This window comes from Haliotis rufescens, unplaced genomic scaffold (genome assembly GCF_023055435.1).
Source record: "Haliotis rufescens isolate VD_foot unplaced genomic scaffold, xgHalRufe1.0.p SCAF_16, whole genome shotgun sequence".
Classification (NCBI taxonomy): Eukaryota; Metazoa; Mollusca; class Gastropoda; order Lepetellida; family Haliotidae; genus Haliotis; species Haliotis rufescens.
Window position 1 is genome coordinate 15195111 of NW_025963846.1, and position 19495 is coordinate 15214605.

Sequence of the window (19495 nt, forward strand, 5' to 3'; positions counted from 1 at the left end):
TCATTCCCCTCATCTCTTTCCCCTTCTATCTCCCCATGTACAGTTGCTTCCCATCAGTTGTGGGCAGATAAACCAAGGTTGTAAAATCTTCATTTCCTGTGTGCCTCCTACCTCCCAGATAAATATGCTCCCGATGCTAAGAGGGAAATAAAATTCAGATTTGAGAAATCAAAACATTAATGAATACTGAATGCTGCTCACATTAACGTCATTGCAATATCAGATTACAGCCTGCTTGATAAATAACATGCACACTGAGAACCAGCAGACTTGGACTCAGATCAGGTTTATTTTTAGATTATTTATCCAAGTCTCTGATACACAAGAAACATATGACACTTGTTTATTTCTTTATGAAGTATTTTTCTGGTGTTTTTTAGCCTAGGCCAGTTTATATTCTGATGTAAGTAAAGTTAAATCAAATGGAAGTAAATATTTGGGGATTCTTTATGTTTTTTTGCTTTAATAATGATTTGTATTACAAGAAGTTTTTCTGGGATATTAATCTCAAAACTCTCACAAATCTTTTTCATTGCCATATTGAGAAATTAATATGCCTGAACTGTATAAAAGGTTATACACAAAAGAACATCCAGTTTGTTCATATTACTAGAGTTAATCTTACTACTACTTACAACTATAGCAAATAGGAAAGAATCAGGTGTTCTTTAACTTTGTTTGAGTAGTATAATTATCATGGACCTAGACAAACAACAGTGAATAATGATACACAACCATGATGAATGGAATGTCTGGTCCAGACTCGACAATTTTCACACTGCCGTCATAAAGCTGGAATATTACTGAGTGCAGTGTCAACCATCTTCTCGAGGCAAGGGGGTTCACTGACTGTAAAAGTTCAGTTTCCAACCTTGCGGAACTAGGCTGCAATTTCCAGGCTTGATAATAGCGCCACCAGTTGCTATTACAGTTGCTATCTATGTCCATCCTTCTGACCAATCAGATTCCAGCTCTCATAGCACTTGCATTTGCTTCAAACAAAATGGCGATGCCCAGTCAGACAATCTGATCGATAATCAGAATCCATATTGTGACAAACGGGTCGTAACCCACCAAGTCATCAAATCACTTCAGCACCTTGATAAAAAACATGGAAAGATTTGGAAAATATCTGCCAGCACAGTTGACTGTACACATGCTTTGCAAATCCTGCAGTCGACTGAAATCCATGTTATTTACGAACCAGATGTCTAGTTCGTTATGCAATTTAGATTGGACTATGCAAAGATTTGTTAGTCCAGCCAAAATGTAACACAAGAATTCCAGCCTAGTACCGCAAGGGTGGAAACTGAACTTGAATGGTCTGGGTCTGTTAACTCCCTTGCCTCGGGAAGACGAGTGTCAACAAAACAACCATTATGTTCATATGTATCATGGATGAAATGAAAAAAGTGCTCACAAGTGCTTACAGTGCTTAAAATAATTTTGAAACCCATCAAGTCTTGATCCTGCTGGCTTTTGAAACCACAAGAACTGGCAGCTCTAATAATTACCAGCCCCCCCCCCCCCCCCCAATTTTTACCAGTCCCAACTTTCAACAAATAAAAAAATCTATGAAAATTACCTGGTTTTAATTCTTTCAACATCATGTTCAGTTCAAAGATGTCATCTCTGAAGAAACCTAATTAGATCTATACATCATTCACACTAACTTCAGTCACAATTTTCTCCTCTCTTTTTTCCGTATTTCAAGACGAAGTCACTACAAATAGATATTTAACCTCGAAGTAAAGCAAAATGTTATTTCCTTGCAATAAAAATAGATTAGGGGAAACTCTGATGGTAACAGACAAGCTGACTTTGTTCGAAAAATGAACTTATATGAATATCGCCAATATTTGTTCAACATCAAAGGTTTATACGGTTCTTTAGTTTCCGGTCCAGATGGACTGGCAGTCACCTGAATTACCAGTCCAAGCCTCATTGTACCAGTAAACGGGAACACTGCATCAAGACAGTCGGGCAGGTGACCGAAAAGTGTTGCCTGCCTATCTTCAAAGTTACCTGCCGGCATTCATGCATTATAAATATTGAAAAATCACAAAAGCTAAGCAACAAATCATGTCTTGACTCAGCTGAAATAAAAGTAGTCTGAAAATTATCTGCCAGACAGTCGAGCAGGTGGAGGAAAATTGCATGCAGCACGAGACCCAGGTAGATTCAGGGTAAAATAGGTCTTCAGCAACCCATACTTGCCATAAAAGGCGACTATGTTTGTCGTAAGAGGCGACTATGTTTGTCATAAGAGGCGACTAATGGGATCGGGTGGTCAGGCTCTCTGACTTGGTTGATGCATGTCTTTGTATCCCAATTGCGTGGATCGATGCTCATGATGTCAATCACTGGATTGTCTGGTCCAGACTCAATTATTTACAGACCGCCATCATATAGCATACAGGATGACAAAAAAACTACCAGCCACGGGCAGGCGGTTATTTCGGACACTGCACAAGTAGAATATTTACTGTAGATGTTCTTGTTCTAGTTTCTGTATACACACTTGACAGCATTGGTCTCCAGACCGCCATTAGGCTGGCCCAGTCTAGTAATTGGTACATTATTGCTGCATTTAGAACAGACAAGGATAGCCATTCACAGCAAGTTGGCCTTGATTTAAACCCTCTTACAGTTAGATTGATTTGAGATGGACACTTCCGTTGACCATTGAGATGAGGGATTAGATTTTTGAATGGCCCTGCTGATGAGGAATATCCTCCATAGCCAGGCTAGTTTTAGCTGAGTGGAGTGTAAGATGTCTAAATTGATGCTATTACGATGTAATCTCAGTTGTGCTAGATAATGGCAAATCAATTTGTTGGTGTTAGAGTAACCACTGGGATGTAATTAATGATATTGGGAGGATTAAAAGATCAGACCCAGACATGGCCATCTGTGGTCAGTTGGATTCATTCACACAGACAGATGGGAGGGTTGTGGTTATTGTTACATACAGGTGGTATCTGGGAAAATAATGAAGTTCCACCATGTTTTTCTTTAATTTTCCGGATATACGTATTGTAATAAAGCCTGATACTTGGTGTTGATCGGGATGAGGTAGACTAACATATAGTCTCTGAAATGAACATATCATACAGAAAAAAACAGTTGTTCAGTTATCTTAATAAAAATCTAATAAAAAGGGAGCCCAGTGATTCTCTTCATTTTCAGAGACCCTGATACTGCAGGTAATCTAGACTTGCCAAACATTATAGACTTGCATGGGCTGTAGTTGATATAAATGTATCAGGGTCTGTAAGACAGACTAGGGATGAGGGAGTGGGTGGAGTTAAGACCTCTTTAAGATATGTTAGGGCGCCAGGTCCATTCAGCTTCATGTTCACGACTCCCAGCTGACCTTATTTCTGCAGACAACTGCCAATTGCCAAGTTTTTCTTCCTGTTGATCAATCTTGAATCTACATGACTGTGAAAATAGAACATGTAGAAATAATAGTTGTGTCCCTGAGAAATGATGACGTCTCCTGCTGCTGTTGTTGCTGCTGTGCCCTTAGCCTTGCTCCAAGTCTGTACTTAATGATATCCATGGATTTATTGTAGTCCTATCCTTATGATGGGCAAGTCTAGATAAGCCAGTCTTTTATAGGGACAACTTGTTGTTATTATTTCTATAATGTAGGATTTATACAGGCTTTATGAAGGTTTACAGAAGTGGTAAGCCACTAGTTCAAGTCATTGTTGTTAGTCTGTTTGTCTCATCCTGCATATTGCAGGGGTCAAATATAACCCAGACTAACATACAGTTCTGGAAATAGTTATGTATTAGGTTAAATAGAGTATAAATAGACTAACAGGCTCGCTGACTTGGTTGATGCATGTCATCATATCCCAATTGCGTGGATTTGCTATGCAGAGTTGCGTCCCTTGGGCTCAACCATACCCTATCATTGTGGGTTCAAATCCTTGAACCGATTTTTGGCATATAAAAGATTTCATGCAATCCACTAACCTATTTCTTTTCTATTTTCATTATTTACGTGATTGGAAAGTTATTTTTAAAAGAATTATAAATAGTATCTGTCTTCATCTATTTCCCGATAACAGTCGCTGTCTGCTCAGTAACATGAAGAAATACCTCCGTTTTCGAAGATTCTTATGAATAACACGTTCGTCGAAGACTGCCATATGACACATCAATAGAAAGCATGTTTTTTCTTCTACACAGTCTTAACATCGCCTGGAGGCTTTTCGTACTTGTATCATGCGATTTTATTGGATAAAAATTGGTTTCTAATGACTCTTTCTTGTCGAAATCTGCTAAAAGGTTCATGATTGGTCAGATCTTAGCACATGACTAAAGGCAGCCAATCAAATTACAGCTATGGTACCGTCCTTGTGTATGATGAATTTCAGATTTTGACGAAAGATTTTTTGTTAATTCGTGGGTTTTTTAAACTTTTAAGCAGTTAATCGCGATCTATATTAAAAATATGGAACTTCGTGGATGTATCATGCTAGGTTAAGAGCTGTGACAAAGATTTTACATGCATATATTTTGGCATTAAACGTCGTGGCTGAGCTGAGAAATCAAGGTGACGAAAGCCGAGATGTCATTTGACTTACATCACACGAAATCGCACGAAAAGATGGAAATAATAACTTAGATGTAATTTTGACAACTTTTAGATATATTTTTGTTAATTTTATTTATTACTTTGTATAATATACTTAAAGATTTTCTTGAAACATCTTTATTTTGCTCTTTGACATGTTCGATGTGGACCCGTTGTCGAAGTGTGTGTCCGAGAATATTTTTTCAGGAAATAGTGAATAATTTTTTAATCTATCAATAAAATATGATAAATTGAAATGGAATATGTATTTCAGACATTGTGAAATGTGATAGATTTAATGAATGAGTGATATGACGGGTAGGTTATTAAAATAATATACTATTTTGACGTGACTAAACTCAAGAAAACTGCTTTTTTAGTGGCTAATGTTGACTTCCTGTCAGTCATTTCATTGGTCGGTCATAGTTCATGAAAGGTCGTTCTGACATGACCTGTAATGGGATGTCCTCAGCAGTAGTGAGAAATTGTATCTGATCTTAATGAGATTGAGGTAATCTAAGCATGTGATTAATCCTGTTTTGTCTGCAGTTTATCTCTGCAGCCATTGTAATATGCAGCTACCAGCCACCTTGTCAAACGGGGCTGTGTACTTGCGGGCAGATGACCACGGAGTACACTGATCACTGTCTGTCGGATCAACGAGACTGATTTATGAGTGATTTCGGTAATTCTTTGCAAAAAAGGTGTGTCAAAGTTTGAGTGCGAGATTATCGGATTTACAGGTCTAAATAGCACTTATTTAATAGGTGCACATCATTAGTGTCGGATACAGCTGATTGCCGGATTAATGAGACTTGACTGCAACTTGAATATTGCTGAGTATGACAAACAAACAATTAAACACAATAGTGGCATGACTATCATAAATCGAGTACTTTACCATAGGCATATCGTTAAAACGGTTATGATAAAGAGCTTTGAGAAATGGCCCCTAACATTTTTGAGAACTTCTTAATTAGTTACTTGTGCATTTGACATTTATATACTCGACAAATCCAGAAGTAAAAAAATCTTTCATGAAATGACTTTTGTTGAAACCATGGACCCCCCCCTCTAAGATCATCTACAAGGAATTATTTGAAATTTTGTTGGATTTCTGCACATGTATCAGTATTTATTTATGACTTGACTGATGAGAGAGTTTTGTTTTGTATTGTATCTCAGATGACCCAAGTGACAATAGCAGAACACTTATTCTGATAAATGAATCAAATACCTATTGAAATGTTGAACATTCTTCTACATTATTAATCTCAACTAAAGCAACGATTCAAGAGTTCCTATATCGATACATTGATTAAGAAACGGAAAATTCCACGAACACATGGTTACATCACTGATCTTAAATGATCCATTGATAAAATGTTCCCTGCTATTTTGCCTTTTACACCCAGGTATCTGTTTTGGCAGATAATCAAGACTGGTTATTCTCTAGCATTGACATTTTATGTAGATCTTCAGCAGAGATCTCATATGATTATGGAAAGGGTTTGTAACTTTTATTATTCAAAGCATGGTATACAAGTATGATTGATAGACATGGTAGATGTGAGAGTTATTGCATTTGTTGGCTCCTGGGAAGCTAATCCAGAATTTAACTACATATGAAATCAACAGGTGTTGCCATGATATTACTGCTCTGTTACTGCAGGTTAAGTGGAATCTATTTGCAGATCAGTTCATGGCTTATTTCAAAGTCATCAGAATGTTGGTGTTTTGCAACACAGAACCATTAACACAGACAAGAGGTCTGTAAAACCCCCATTTCCTTTTAATCACACCGAAAGAGAGCAGTTTGATTCCTTCTCATCCAATAATATAAATATCCTGTAGAATGTTATATAGGCTTGGCAAGGAAGGAAGCTTTTTTGGTAACATTGGGGCTCTTTTAAGTGGGGAGTCTTTGTGTTTAGATGTGTGACGTCAATGGCGATATTAGTTTGAGCAGCATAAACACTGTCTATGGAAGCAGGGAGGATATTGCCAGGGAGAGGAGAAGCACGGCCTATTGTTATCAGTCTGTTATTGTTGGTGGAAATGTCAAAACTTGGCACGTTCAAGCTGATAGTGTTTCAGTGATGCATTGTGTGTACTTCACCATTGTGATTAATGTTATAGATCTGTAAGGATACAGCATTGTAGCATCATTAATCTATGATTAAAGGGATGTTTCAGCTGAGGGCAGTTTTCTGTTCTTGTCAGGCATGCTTTATGCGTGGTACTACAGTGGTTACATTGAGGGGTATCATTTACATTCTGATAACCTTCCATCTAAGCATTATCAGTATCTAAAGAAACACACACAGAAAAAGGGTTCATGGGCCTTTATTTGTTGTTTAACACTGCAATCAGCATCATTCCAGCTATATGACAGTGGTCTGTAAATAAAGTGAGTCCGGATCCGACAATCCAGTGATTGATGTCATGAGCCGCAATTTTTTAAACTGGGATACGATGACATGCATCAACCAAGTCAGTGAACCTGACCACCTGATTCCTTTAGTCGCCTCTTACGACAAGTATGGGTTACTAAAACCAATCATATCATAGTGATGGGCTTAAGAGCATGCATATCCTGCATGGACTATTTGTGTAACATTGCAGTGTATATGAATGAAAATGTTTTGTTTTCTAGTAGGATTTTGAGGTAAACATACCTTTAAGCACGGATCAAGGCAGCTGTATCCAGTGTATTATACCCGTTCTGTTATGTAACCTTGTCCCCTTTGCTAACAGAATGTCATGTGGTAAAAGATAGCACATGTCTTTCTACCAAAATTATCTCTCAAATGCAATCATATCTTTTTTGCAAATATTTGGTATGAATCTGATTTTTGATATTCTCATTTTGATTTCCTGTATTGAACAAAATGCCCACTATTTCTGAAATGAATAACCCTTCTGTCAACATAAAAAAAGTGACATCCGTTGTGCCATCATTGATATCAGCCTTTGTGATGACCAGAAGATAAATGTCAGAGTATCCTCTTCGTCCTAGCTGTGGATAGAGACGGTCTGTACTGCAACCAAACACATCAACACTGTTTTGTGAAAGAACATGATGATAGCGGGACATTGATGACTGTTTGATGTGTCACACGTGACGTCAATTGCTCCTTTAGGCAGACTCTTAATAGCTCTCTATCAGGAAACAATCATCCATATATGATGCTGGTGATATTTTGTCTGTAGATCACCAAGGATGCTTCTCTGTAATATGAACAGCTATGGCTCTGGCACAGTAGCTGTCCACAGATTGAGGCTATTTTGGATGAGATGGATTCACCTTTTGTCATTTCATCTTTTGAGGATATATTAAGGAATTGGGGGGGGGGAGGAGTATATTTCGAAGAGACATAAACTGTCAGTGTAAATTAAATTTCATCATGTTTTCTGGGGGTATGCGGGGGCTTACACAGGATTAGACAAGATTAGCCATGTAAAGACATCCAAGTTACTGTAGCATATGTATTGGAATATCTATGACATTGACTGATCATCATCCAAAACTTCATTAAATATGTATCAATACTAGATAAAATCATAAAAATATCTCTAACTGGTGTCTCTATAAAGTGATTTTAGCACTAAGGTTTGATTGTACAAAGTGATTTTAGCACTAAGGTGATCGTAACTCCCATACCTTAACATAGACTTATAACGGTTGTTAGGTTGTTTTGTACGTCACCCATCTCTGCAATCTCACCAGTCTGACCTCCAGAGCTCCTCCCCGTATTTAAGTCCCCAGTGTGAGGTGCCGCTCACCTCTGGTTCAGTTGAGGAGACACTCCAGGCAGTACATGCAGGCAGGTCACTGAGGACAGGTTGACGCCAGATACACTTTGGATGTGGAGGTTCAGGCTAGACGGCTGTTAAATTGAGAAATTGTTGAACGGTTCCTGAAGTAATCTGAAAAAGTTCATGGCCTGATTTGATGTATTCTGTTGGCCATATGCTTTCTTGTACCTGTGTTTGCCATTTGGGTATTGATGGCATGGAGTGAACATGTCATTTTACTTGGATGAAATTTTCCAGTTTCTTCTTCATAAAACATTAAAGGCTTTGCCAATGCCTGTTGTGTATTTTATTTTGTGACTGATGCTGCAATGAATATATATTTTGTTCAGGCAATATATGGTCAGGGCCCCTGAGTTCAATTCACCTAGTTATTTCAGACAAGATTTATTTACTCAGGACAAGCTGCCTGTTATAGTTGTATAATGTTTAGTTGTTGTTGCAATTTCAAAAGTGTTTGATGGATGAATTTCAGATTTCATTAATTATTTCAAGATAAGTTTGTCCTAACACAGGAGATGTTATTTTGAGTGTATATGATGTCAAGTTTGTACTTGACAGTTAAAATTAATGTTGTAAAGATAATGTGCTGTCTGCTCTATCATCCATGACAGTGGGACACTTATATGATTTTTCTGTTTGTTTGTTTGTTTAACGTGATACTCAGCAATATTCCAGCTATATGACGGCAGTCTGTAAATAATCAAGCCTGGACCAGACAGTCCAGTGATTGATATCATGAGCACCAATCCATGCAATTGGGATACAATGACATGCATCAACCAAGTCAGCAAGCCTGATCCTGATCTCAGGACAATCATGAGTTGCAGAAGACATATTGTAACCCGGGTTGACACTATATAAGTATAAAATGGATGGGTATTGTGTCCCAGTAACAACTAAAAATCTGAGGTAGTTTTACTGTTTCCCAGTATGACCAGCTGCATATTGTCAGGCCAGGTTGAGACTGTGTTATTGTTTCTGTTGGATGAAAACCATGTGGCCTACAGCTGGAAGGGGGGAAGTGTATGTGCCAACTCTTCCCCCTTGCCCTCCCCCTCCCTCCCTCCACCCCCTGCTTAGCCCATTCACTGTAACAACAGCCTGCCAGGACTAAATGGGCAGCACCACAAGACTTGAGAGAATCTCAGAAACTAGCATGAACCATGTTCACGTACATCTCCAAAGTTTTTGACTATGGTCTCACTTGGATTGGATGTAACTGTCGCAGCCGACACAGGAATGCAGGTAAGGCTACGTCCATCCACACTGGGGCTTCCTTGTCTTTGGTGCAAGGTCACTGGCTCCAAACCTGAACGTGAGCAGAGATAATGGCCTGTGTTAGACATAATGGAGGGAGATCTTTCCACTAGATTTAGTTTCTGTTGTGCATCTTCAACATTCTGACACTAATTCTGCCGTAACTCTAGACCCTAGTGTTTGCCTGGGTGAGGTGAAGGCTTGCATGGTTTCACACATGGTAACAAAATGGCAGAATGACCCAGGAACATGGAACCACAATTACCATTGTACCGTTATCTCCTTATGGGAATTGGTATGGAACCCATATTGTAGTCAGATTCTTTACTCATGGCTGCCTTGGCAGTGTGTCAGAATGGGTGCAACTACCTTCTATAAATATATGACAATGCTCAAGATGGAGAAAAGGCCTACGGAAGGGATTGTGATTTTGGAGGAAACAGTCCTTTGTGACTACAGGGAGGGTTAGGAAAGGAGAGATGCTCCCTCATGATGCCAGTCTTGTTAAAGCATGCCAACACTGATTGGTTCTGGGTCAAGGTGGGAGATAGGGAGGCTGTGTAGTGGATGTGTTGAATGAAGAGGCGACCCATTTTGTCCCGGCTTCCAGGAGTATGATGTGGGTTATCTGTTAATGGTTGGCAGATCAGATGCCAGCTGTGATTGAGTTACAAGTGGTTATATATGTATACTGAAGCAGCATTCTCAATACTGGTGTCTGATAGGGAGAATTGCTTTTAGTGGAGAATCTAAGACTCTCGTATATAGGAATATGGGTATAAAAATAGAAATTATCTTCCTGAAATGGACTGGAATGTGAAGATATGAAAGTATTTAGCTAGAAAGATAAATATGACGGATCCTGAATTGAGTAGGTTTGGGGTTTTCTACTCTTTCAGTCAGCCATCTTTTTGCCATCTGCATGATTAAAAAAATGAATCACAGCAACAATGTATGATGAACTGTTTTATACAGAGCTGACTATATGTAGATGAATTGCTGGATCCATATTTTGTTATGGGATTGTCAATGGGGTTTTTCAAAAACTTATTTATATTTATTCAACCTGGCAATAACTTATCTCTGAGCTCATTGACGGTTGAATAATAAGATTATGCAGTTATCCATTAATCCGCAGTACACCCTGTGAAGATCCGGGTTAGAATAGGTCTTCAACAACGCATGCTTTAATAGGCGACTATCGGGATCGAGTGCTCAGGCTCGCTGACTGGAATAATGCAGGTCATCGTATCCCTATTGCGTGGATTGATGCTCATGATGTCATTCACTGGATTGTGTGGTCCAGAGTCAATTATTTACAGACCGCTGTCATATGGCTGGAATAATGCTGAGTGTGGCGTTAAGCAACAAACAAATAAACAAACAAATCAGCAACCCATTAGCAACCCATTAGCAACCCATTCTTGTCTCCCCAGTGAAGATCGTGGTTAGAATTAATCTTCAGCAACCCCTGGTTGTCATTAGAGGTAAATAACAGGATATATCAATGCTCATGATGTCAAACACTGGATTGACAGGCCCTGATTTGATATTTACATACCGCTGTCATATAGCTCGAACATTTCTGAAAGCAGAGTTATACTTATACTTATGAGGATCAATAAAATGTCAAGTCTTAAGGAAAATGTGAATATGTTACATAAATTATGTTTGATTGATAGTCATATGGTTTCATGCAGTTGTGTAACATATGCTGTTTTGTACATGCCTGTATCACTTAGGCTGATGTCTTATGTGAGGCAGATGCCACCTGGGCCAGGCTGTATGCCTAATGTCAGGGGAGATTACTCATTTACACATCACTCACGCACATAATGATAACATATGGCCTGACTATTAAAATGTCTTCTTGCCCAAAGGATTACTGTAACACTGTGAGCAGAAAGCTTTGGGGGAGGGAACAAAACCCTAATATTTTCACTGTGATGTTGCGTTATGAGTATATGTACCCATAAGGCATTCCTGTTTCAGGAGACCGCCTCCGTGGTCTAGTGGTAGAGCGTCCGCCCGGAGAGCGGAAGGTCCGGGGTTCGATCCCCGGCCATGTCATACCAAAAGACGTTAACAGATGGTACTTGTTGTTACCCTGTCTGGCGCTCGACATTAAGGGGCTAAAACAAGGACTGGTCGGCTTGGAGTCAGTATACTGTGTCTGAGTGGGGTATTCATGTTAAACTGCGGCATGGTATCTCAGTGGGCTAGCACTATAAATCGGCATCAGTCCGGACTAGTACAAACAGCCACACACACACGTGTATGCACGTCGCTATATAAGTGCAATAATCTTGGACGCGACATTAAACCCCAAATCTCACCTCACATCACCTTAAAATGTCTGTGTGTTTCAATAAAGCGATCCTATCGAGATCGTAACCAATTCGAACCCAATTAAACCCAATTTCACTTCACCTCACCTCACCTGTTTCAGGAAGGATTTAGTGATATATGTACATAGGAAGGATCAGCATAGGAGGTCCTCAGTTACCATGCTAGTCACATGTTGGTATCAGACATTCTGGTTCACTATACAGGCCTCAAAGTTGCGACTAAAATGGTCGCCAATGCGACCTAAATTTCAATTTGTCCACTGTCTTAAATTCAGAGGTAGCCAAATGACTACCTTGAAAAATATCTTGTGGCGACTAAATACTAATGTTACACATATGTAGACACAAACAAAAGCATTAATTTCCACTAATAGTTATTTGATAAAAGATAATTTCAAATGCTTTTGGCTACCTACACTATTGGTTCGACTTCCTAATTTTAACACTGGCTACCTGGGAAAAAAATACTTGTACGTGGCTAAAATGGGTAAAATTTAAACTTTGAGGCCTGCTATATATTCAGTTTCATTATGACGTGGATTGTCGAGTTGTATCCAAGTTGTGGCGTTGTACTTCAACAGAAGCTGATTGTATTGTTGTATTGCAGGTATTGTACACGAGAACCCCCGAATCGGATCTGATGGAGAGAGTGAGGAGGTGTCTGTCACGTCGGACGAGAAGGAGGATGTCATCTCCCCTGTCCGACTCCGCAACAAGCAGAGGAGGTTTAGTGAGGTAAGCTGCCTTGATACTACCAGGTGCATCTTACAGTTACTTTAGCCTTCAGGTCACTTTGTGGAATACCCTGTTAAAGTCTGGGTTAGAACAACCTTTGCTTGTTGCATGAGGCAACTAACAGGATCGGGTGGTCAGGCTTGCTGACTTGGTTGATGCATGTCATTGGAACCCAGTTTCGTAGATCGAAGGTCATTATGTCAGTTACTTGATGGTCTGGTTCAGACTCGATTATTTACAGACAGACAATCGTCATTAAGCTGAAATATTGCTGACTGCGGCGTTAAACAACAAACACACTAACTTATTGGCTTGAGCGAGTGAGAATGATTTTACACCACTTTTAGCAATATTCCAGCAATATCACAGAAGGGGACACCAGAAATGGGCTTCACACATTGTACCCATGTGGGGAATCAAACCCAGGTCTTGGGCGTGATAAATTTTAAATATGTATGTGAATAATTAAATGCTTGTTTTTAACTTTGGTGTGATGCTACTATTAACAGACATTATTGAAGGCTCTGTCCAGGAGGTTAAAGTACCGTGAAAATATTGCCCCCCTGTGTGACACGTAATCCTATCATAATCAATGTAACTATCATCAACCAGTGTTTTGAAGCCAACTCATTGATGAGTATTTTTTAATATTGGCTAGCATTGTGCACAACCACCAGTGGCTAAAGTGATGACGTAAATCTAGCTTTGGTTACTGGTGGCCTGTAGCCCGTGTTTTAAAACTGAATATATAATATTGTTATGCTCAAATATGTTTCATGAATTGATTCTAAATATAGTATGCTCAAATATGTTTTACAACTTGTTTTTAAACAAAACTTTGCATAAATGACTAAATTGAAAATATATTAACTTGGTCTCGTCACTATATGGCTGAGATAATGCTGATACGACGTTAAATTTTAACTCACTCACTCACTCACTGACACTCACTCACTTCAGCATGATGCTTTAACCACAAAGCTACCCCACCACCCCTCTAACTTTTTGGAATAGTCTTCAACAGGTCAGTTGGTGACCTTCAACACCCTTTATATTTCTTATTTTACTGATTTTCATGGTCAGAAGGACATGAGGCTGATGAAAATGAAATTTTATCCAGTTCAAGTCGAGAATGATTTGTCAAGTCTAGATTGATTCGGCTTTTAGAAATTCAGCATTGTTCTGGGCTCTATTTGGGTTTTACTTTATATTTTATGGATATATATTTTTTAAATATGATATCGTTATTTCTTGGACTATTTGTATGTCTAACCTTACCCATGCAATCCTCCTTGAGCTGCACAGGGACGTATGTTGTGTTGAGGCAGGCAGGTTAGCATGACCGTGACGGGGACACATACACCTGGTTTTTGCCTGACCTTGAGGTAGACCTCGCCACCATTGCCATCTGTTCTGTGTTACTGTGGCATTGTGCTTACTTCAAGCTGTACCAGCTGGAAAGAAAGTTGTTAGTCTGCTGGAGAAATTAAATATCTGATTGCTCTTATTGAGTGAACTATAGAATAGTTTCACCCTGCATCATCGTCTGAATGTATCCAGTGCTTGTACCAGCCACTGGGTTGGCATTCATCCACACAACATGGCCATCAGAAATGCTGTCAGGAATTGGTGTTTGCAGAGGCTTGAAATGTCTTTATTGGGAAGTGTGAGATCTGTCTTGAAATGGCTTTGAACATGGATAATGTGCCTTGGAAATGCATGAATTTATTTTATTAAAAAATGATATAATTCTTATGGTTTAAAACTGTGATTTGAATCCCGGTTTGCCCTGATTATGCTTCTAGGTTTGTCATCACTGACTGACCCCGAGTCGCCATTTCATCATACAGCTTCCTACAGCTGTTAGTCTTGTCTCCACCGTAAAGATCGTGGTTAGAATTGATCTTCAGCAAACCATGGTTTTCATTAGAAGCAACTAACGGGATCAGGCTTGCTGACTTGGTGATGCATGTCATCGTATCCCAATTGCTTAGATCAATGCTCATGATGTCAAACATTGTCTGGTCTAGACTTGATTATTTACAGACTGTCATATAGCCTGAATACTGCTGATTGCGGCATTAACAACAAGCAAACAAAAGCTCTTGGGTTTCACATTCGAGACCGACATCACAGGCTTTCCTCCCACATTAAGCTGAAACACCGTGATATAGCTGGATTACTTTTCAAAGTGGCATTAAATCCAACTCACTAAATTGGAACTTTAAAGAAAGCAATTTATGTACAATCTAGTAATAGTCAGAAGCCATAGAGGTACCACCCTCAAATGACCGATTCTTTAACAGTCAGTTCTGGTTGAGATGTTACTTTCAGTTACCGTATATCGCTGTGTATAAGGCGAGTTTTTCGTACCTAAAATGAGGGGGCTGAGAAGGGGGGTCGTCTTATACACGGAGTCGAAGATCTCACATTTTTTTCCACTGGCGATGTCAACCGGCGTCCGACAGCCAGCCCAGCATTTGACAATAAAACTTCGCATTTCGTCCTAAATAACTGTTCCAATAACTATTTCCATACATAAACATGATTTGTATCTCTTTTCCTTGAATAAAGTTAAATAATTTCTGCAAATAAAGTTGAAATGACCCTCGCCTCGATGCAGTATGGGAATTCACATGCATACAGACCACCATGGAGTGAGGGCCGAACTGCATGAAAGTCAGAGCTTGAAATGGTTACACTTCTGGAATATAGTATCATAAACATTGTCTGAACATGTCATGCATTCTAGGTTTTCATGTGCAAATGTTGAAATAGTGGTTGCTAGGGCAACAGTGATACAACTGTAGCTACTTTTACTGATTGTGAATCCTTGCTTACTACTTCTTGCTGTTCTTTCATCTTGCTGTAGGGATTGTGTTAAGTATGTTTTCGGTGGCAAAATCTGTGTATACAGACCAATGTGGCAAATCGTGTCTACTGATTCCAACATCTAGTTTGAATTGGACAAACAATATGTATGTGGGCTGAAGTGATTACATCATACAATTGTCCCTAGGTGACTAATGCTGTGAAAAAATTGGATTTTATGTCTCTTGATAGCTAAAATCATATCACATGAAAGAAAATTGCTGGTTTCCTCTGATGAATTGCAGCTTCTTGTCAATGCATTACAAATATGTGATCCGAAAAAGAATGTAATAGTTTGAAATTATTGCTAATTTGATATTTCAATTATATAAGTCGAAGAGATATCAAAGAATTGGTGTTATTTTTCTTTGGACTCAGAATAGTGAACCACAGGACCATGTAACTAATATTCTATCCCAACAAACTAGCAGACGAGAAGATTAGTTAATTGATCCTGTGAGTGAACGAGCAATGCTAATAACTAGGGCTGTAACATTTCAACGATACCTACGATATCATCGATACTTAGGTACACACAATACTAGGTACACACGATACTTGAATCATCAGTTTGTGAGCTCGTGATATGCTATAAATAGAACAGGAACTTATAGAGTTACCTCCCATAATGGCAGAGGTAGCATTGCACCACCTGCAAGCATGGCAGAGCAGAAGGACTTGGTAGCTGAGGATGCGCCAACTAACTGTTACATTAAATAACCATCCCTTCATTTAAAATTGTTTTGCTCTTGTGGTTTCCTTTGTTAAATTTCATTAGATAACAATAAATAAATAAATGTATGAAGAAAGGGATTTTAGAGCTGTATTTCAGTGATTTCATAATTTCTTACTTTTTGATGTGTATCGTGATACCAGTAGTATCATCAGTCCGTATCGTGATACAAATCGTATCGCAAGATACCAGGCAATACTCAGTTCTTATCATAACTCTAATTTTGAAAAATTAAAATGACGCTTTGTTCTGTTTTCAGGAGGTGACAAAGAGGTTGTCTCTACCTGCTGACATCCGTCTTCCAGAGAATTTCCTAGCACGCCAAAATCTGACCCTTAGTCCCGATGGCCAGCTGTCTCGGAGGTCACGGAGGAAGTCACTGGTAGGCACAGTCTGTCAAAGAAATTGGACGTGATTCTAACCCATTGCAATTATGGAGCACAATATGTCGTCCCCAGTGTCCCTGTTTCGCTGCAACAGGCGACTAATGAAGATTGGGTGGGTTTGGGGACGGATGGTTGTGATACTGAGATTGTTGCTGATGCTGTTAATAAATGGCTGCCAAGATGTCACTTCAATATTGCTGACTGTGGCATAAAACAGCAATCACTGAGTGATGATAGTAACCTTGTTTAGGTCTTAATAACTTAATTCACAGAGGTTGTTTTATGTCCTTGTATCAGGGATCAATTTTGCTATGTCCAAGGTAATACATTGCTAGTGCAGGTAACTTTTATTGTCAGGTTGCTCCCAGTGCAGGTAACATTTCCCACCTCAGCAATTATATTTGATGAAAGTGGAAAACTGAATTCTTTTAGAACTGGCTGCAAATCTTTTCAAATCAAGGAAACAAAATTTATGAAATTGGTAAAATACACAGGTGGTCTGAATGCAGTGAATTGCAGAACTAATTCTTTACAATTACCTCTAGAACAGTCACTCATGAGGTTACAATCATACAATCATATGAAACTGACACTTTGAAACTTCTTTTTGAGGTTGTTTACTGGATATCATGATGTGAAAACAGATTACACAAAATACAATACTGGAGCACATTCTCATGTTTATGTTTTCTTTGAATTTAATTAATATTCAAAATAACTGAAAATACAGTGTTTCAATTTATGATGGACTGGTGCAGTCAATATTTTGGTTGTGCAACCTGATTAATATACACGGTTGCACCTGGTGCCGGTGGTAAAACAGAATGAAATCATACCCTGTGTATCCTGACTTGTTTGTCTCTCAGTCAGTACTGAAACTGCTATATGACAAGGTATTATATTATATGACATAATTTTATGGATAACAACTTCTTTAATACTGTAAAAAGCGACATTTCGGTATAGATCTGCCTGTAAATAAACAAGTTTTAGACGACACAATCCAGTGATTGATATTGTGAGCAACAAGTCAGGGTACAATGGCATGCTTTCAGCCAAGTCATTAAATCTGGCCATCCGATACACCCAGATGCCTTCACAATCAGGAGCATAGGTTGCTGGGGACATATTCTTACCCAGAATCTCATGGGGCATGGACAGGTGCTCACACTTTCAACCCCTGGTTTCCTGAACCTGTAATATTACTTTGTTGGGTGACAGGATACTACAATAATGTTGTTAGGCTTGACTTCACGTATGTCCTTACTGCCAATGACTGCATCATTGAGTCTTTGTGTAGAATAGGTTTTAATATCTCATATATTTCTTTATGGAAATATTGATTGTTTATCTGTCTAGACTGCTTTTAGTTTTGTGTTTATAATGAATTTCAACCAGGCTATTTAAAGGAGAAGCACCCTTTTTTTTCATCTTATTTTCAAAAGTTGATATTCATGTACATTGTGATATTACTGCCCATGAGAGCTTTCCTCACATCATGAGATTGCTGAACTAATATTCTTCCTTTTACCTTTTTTTCAGTCTGAAATTGGTTTTGGAAAGATTGAATCTTACACCAAGCTGGACAAGCTTGGGGAGGTAAGCATGGCATTCATAGCAGGGTGGTACAGAGATTGGATTACTAGTTACAACAAGGGGTGTGCTTTTTCATCCAACAACAGTCTTTTCTTGGGATTCCCAAGGGCCAATAACATCAGGACCCAACTTTGAGATTGGGAGAAAAAGAAAAACGTTTTCATCCACACATAATAATAGCACTGAATATTTTACTTTCAGATATGACAAGGAATTGAATTGTGTTCATTAGTGAGCATGTGAATTTTCAGGGAAAACAACTTTTTTATCTGCACTGTCCTGAATAATAACATTCAGGCAGATTATCAAGTACAGGCAAGTCTCGTTAATCCGACACTCGTGAATCCGACAATTGGCTTTATCCTACACTAATGATGGGAACCGATTAAATCAGTGCTATTTAGACCTGTTAATCCAACAGTCTCACACTCTGACTTCGACACACCTAATTTGCAACGAATTACCGAAATCACTCATTAATCAGTCTTGTTAATGCGACACAGTGATCAGCGTACTCCGTGGTCATCTGCCCGCGAGTACACAGCCCGTGTTTTGATGCGAGATGAATCGTCTGCTAGCTGCATATTACAACTGCTGCAAAGATAATCTTGCTTAACAATAAACAATTAATGCTTTAAATAAAGAAACAAGATTTATTACATGCTTAGATTACCTCAATCTCATTAAAATCAGATACAAGTTCTCGCTATTGCCGAGGTCATCCCATTACAGGTCACGTCAGAACAACCTTTCGCGAACTATGACCTACCAATGAAATGACTAACAGTGAATGGCTTAGAAAGCAGCTTTCTTAAGCTTTGCGGTACCAGTTTCAAACTTGCGACTTCCATTCTTTTAAATGCTTTTTAAAGTATTTTGAATAAGTCATGCAGCCCGTAACAGTTGTTTTGTGTTAAACTTTAGAGGTTGCATGATAAGAAAACATATTCCACCAACAATGTAACATAACAATATGAATATTTATTTTTTATTTATTTATTACATGTTTGAATCGTTATCTATCGTGAAGCTGTCTGATTTTCAATCACAAACGTTGATACTACTTAATTTCGTTTATCCAACATACTCGTTAATCTGACATAATCATATGCAACCATTGATGTCGGATTAACGGTACTTGACTGTAAATGAAGACTTC

General features: G+C 38.7%; 1 protein-coding gene across 5 annotated transcripts in view; it reads left to right on the plus strand.

Annotated features, from left to right (window-relative positions):
* LOC124120608 (cyclin-dependent kinase 17-like) overlaps positions 1-19495 on the plus strand; it is a 115332-nt gene that overhangs the window by 75744 nt on the left and 20093 nt on the right. For 4 of the 5 annotated variants that reach the window (XM_046483483.2, XM_046483473.2, XM_046483462.2 and 1 more), the window contains 3 exons: positions 12623-12750; positions 16614-16736; positions 18283-18339. In XM_046483483.2, coding sequence (XP_046339439.1) covers positions 12623-12750; positions 16614-16736; positions 18283-18339 — 308 coding nt within the window. Of the gene's footprint in view, positions 1-9523; positions 9656-12622; positions 12751-16613; positions 16737-18282; positions 18340-19495 lie in introns of those variants that run through there. The other variant, XM_046483504.2, reaches the window with a different exon arrangement.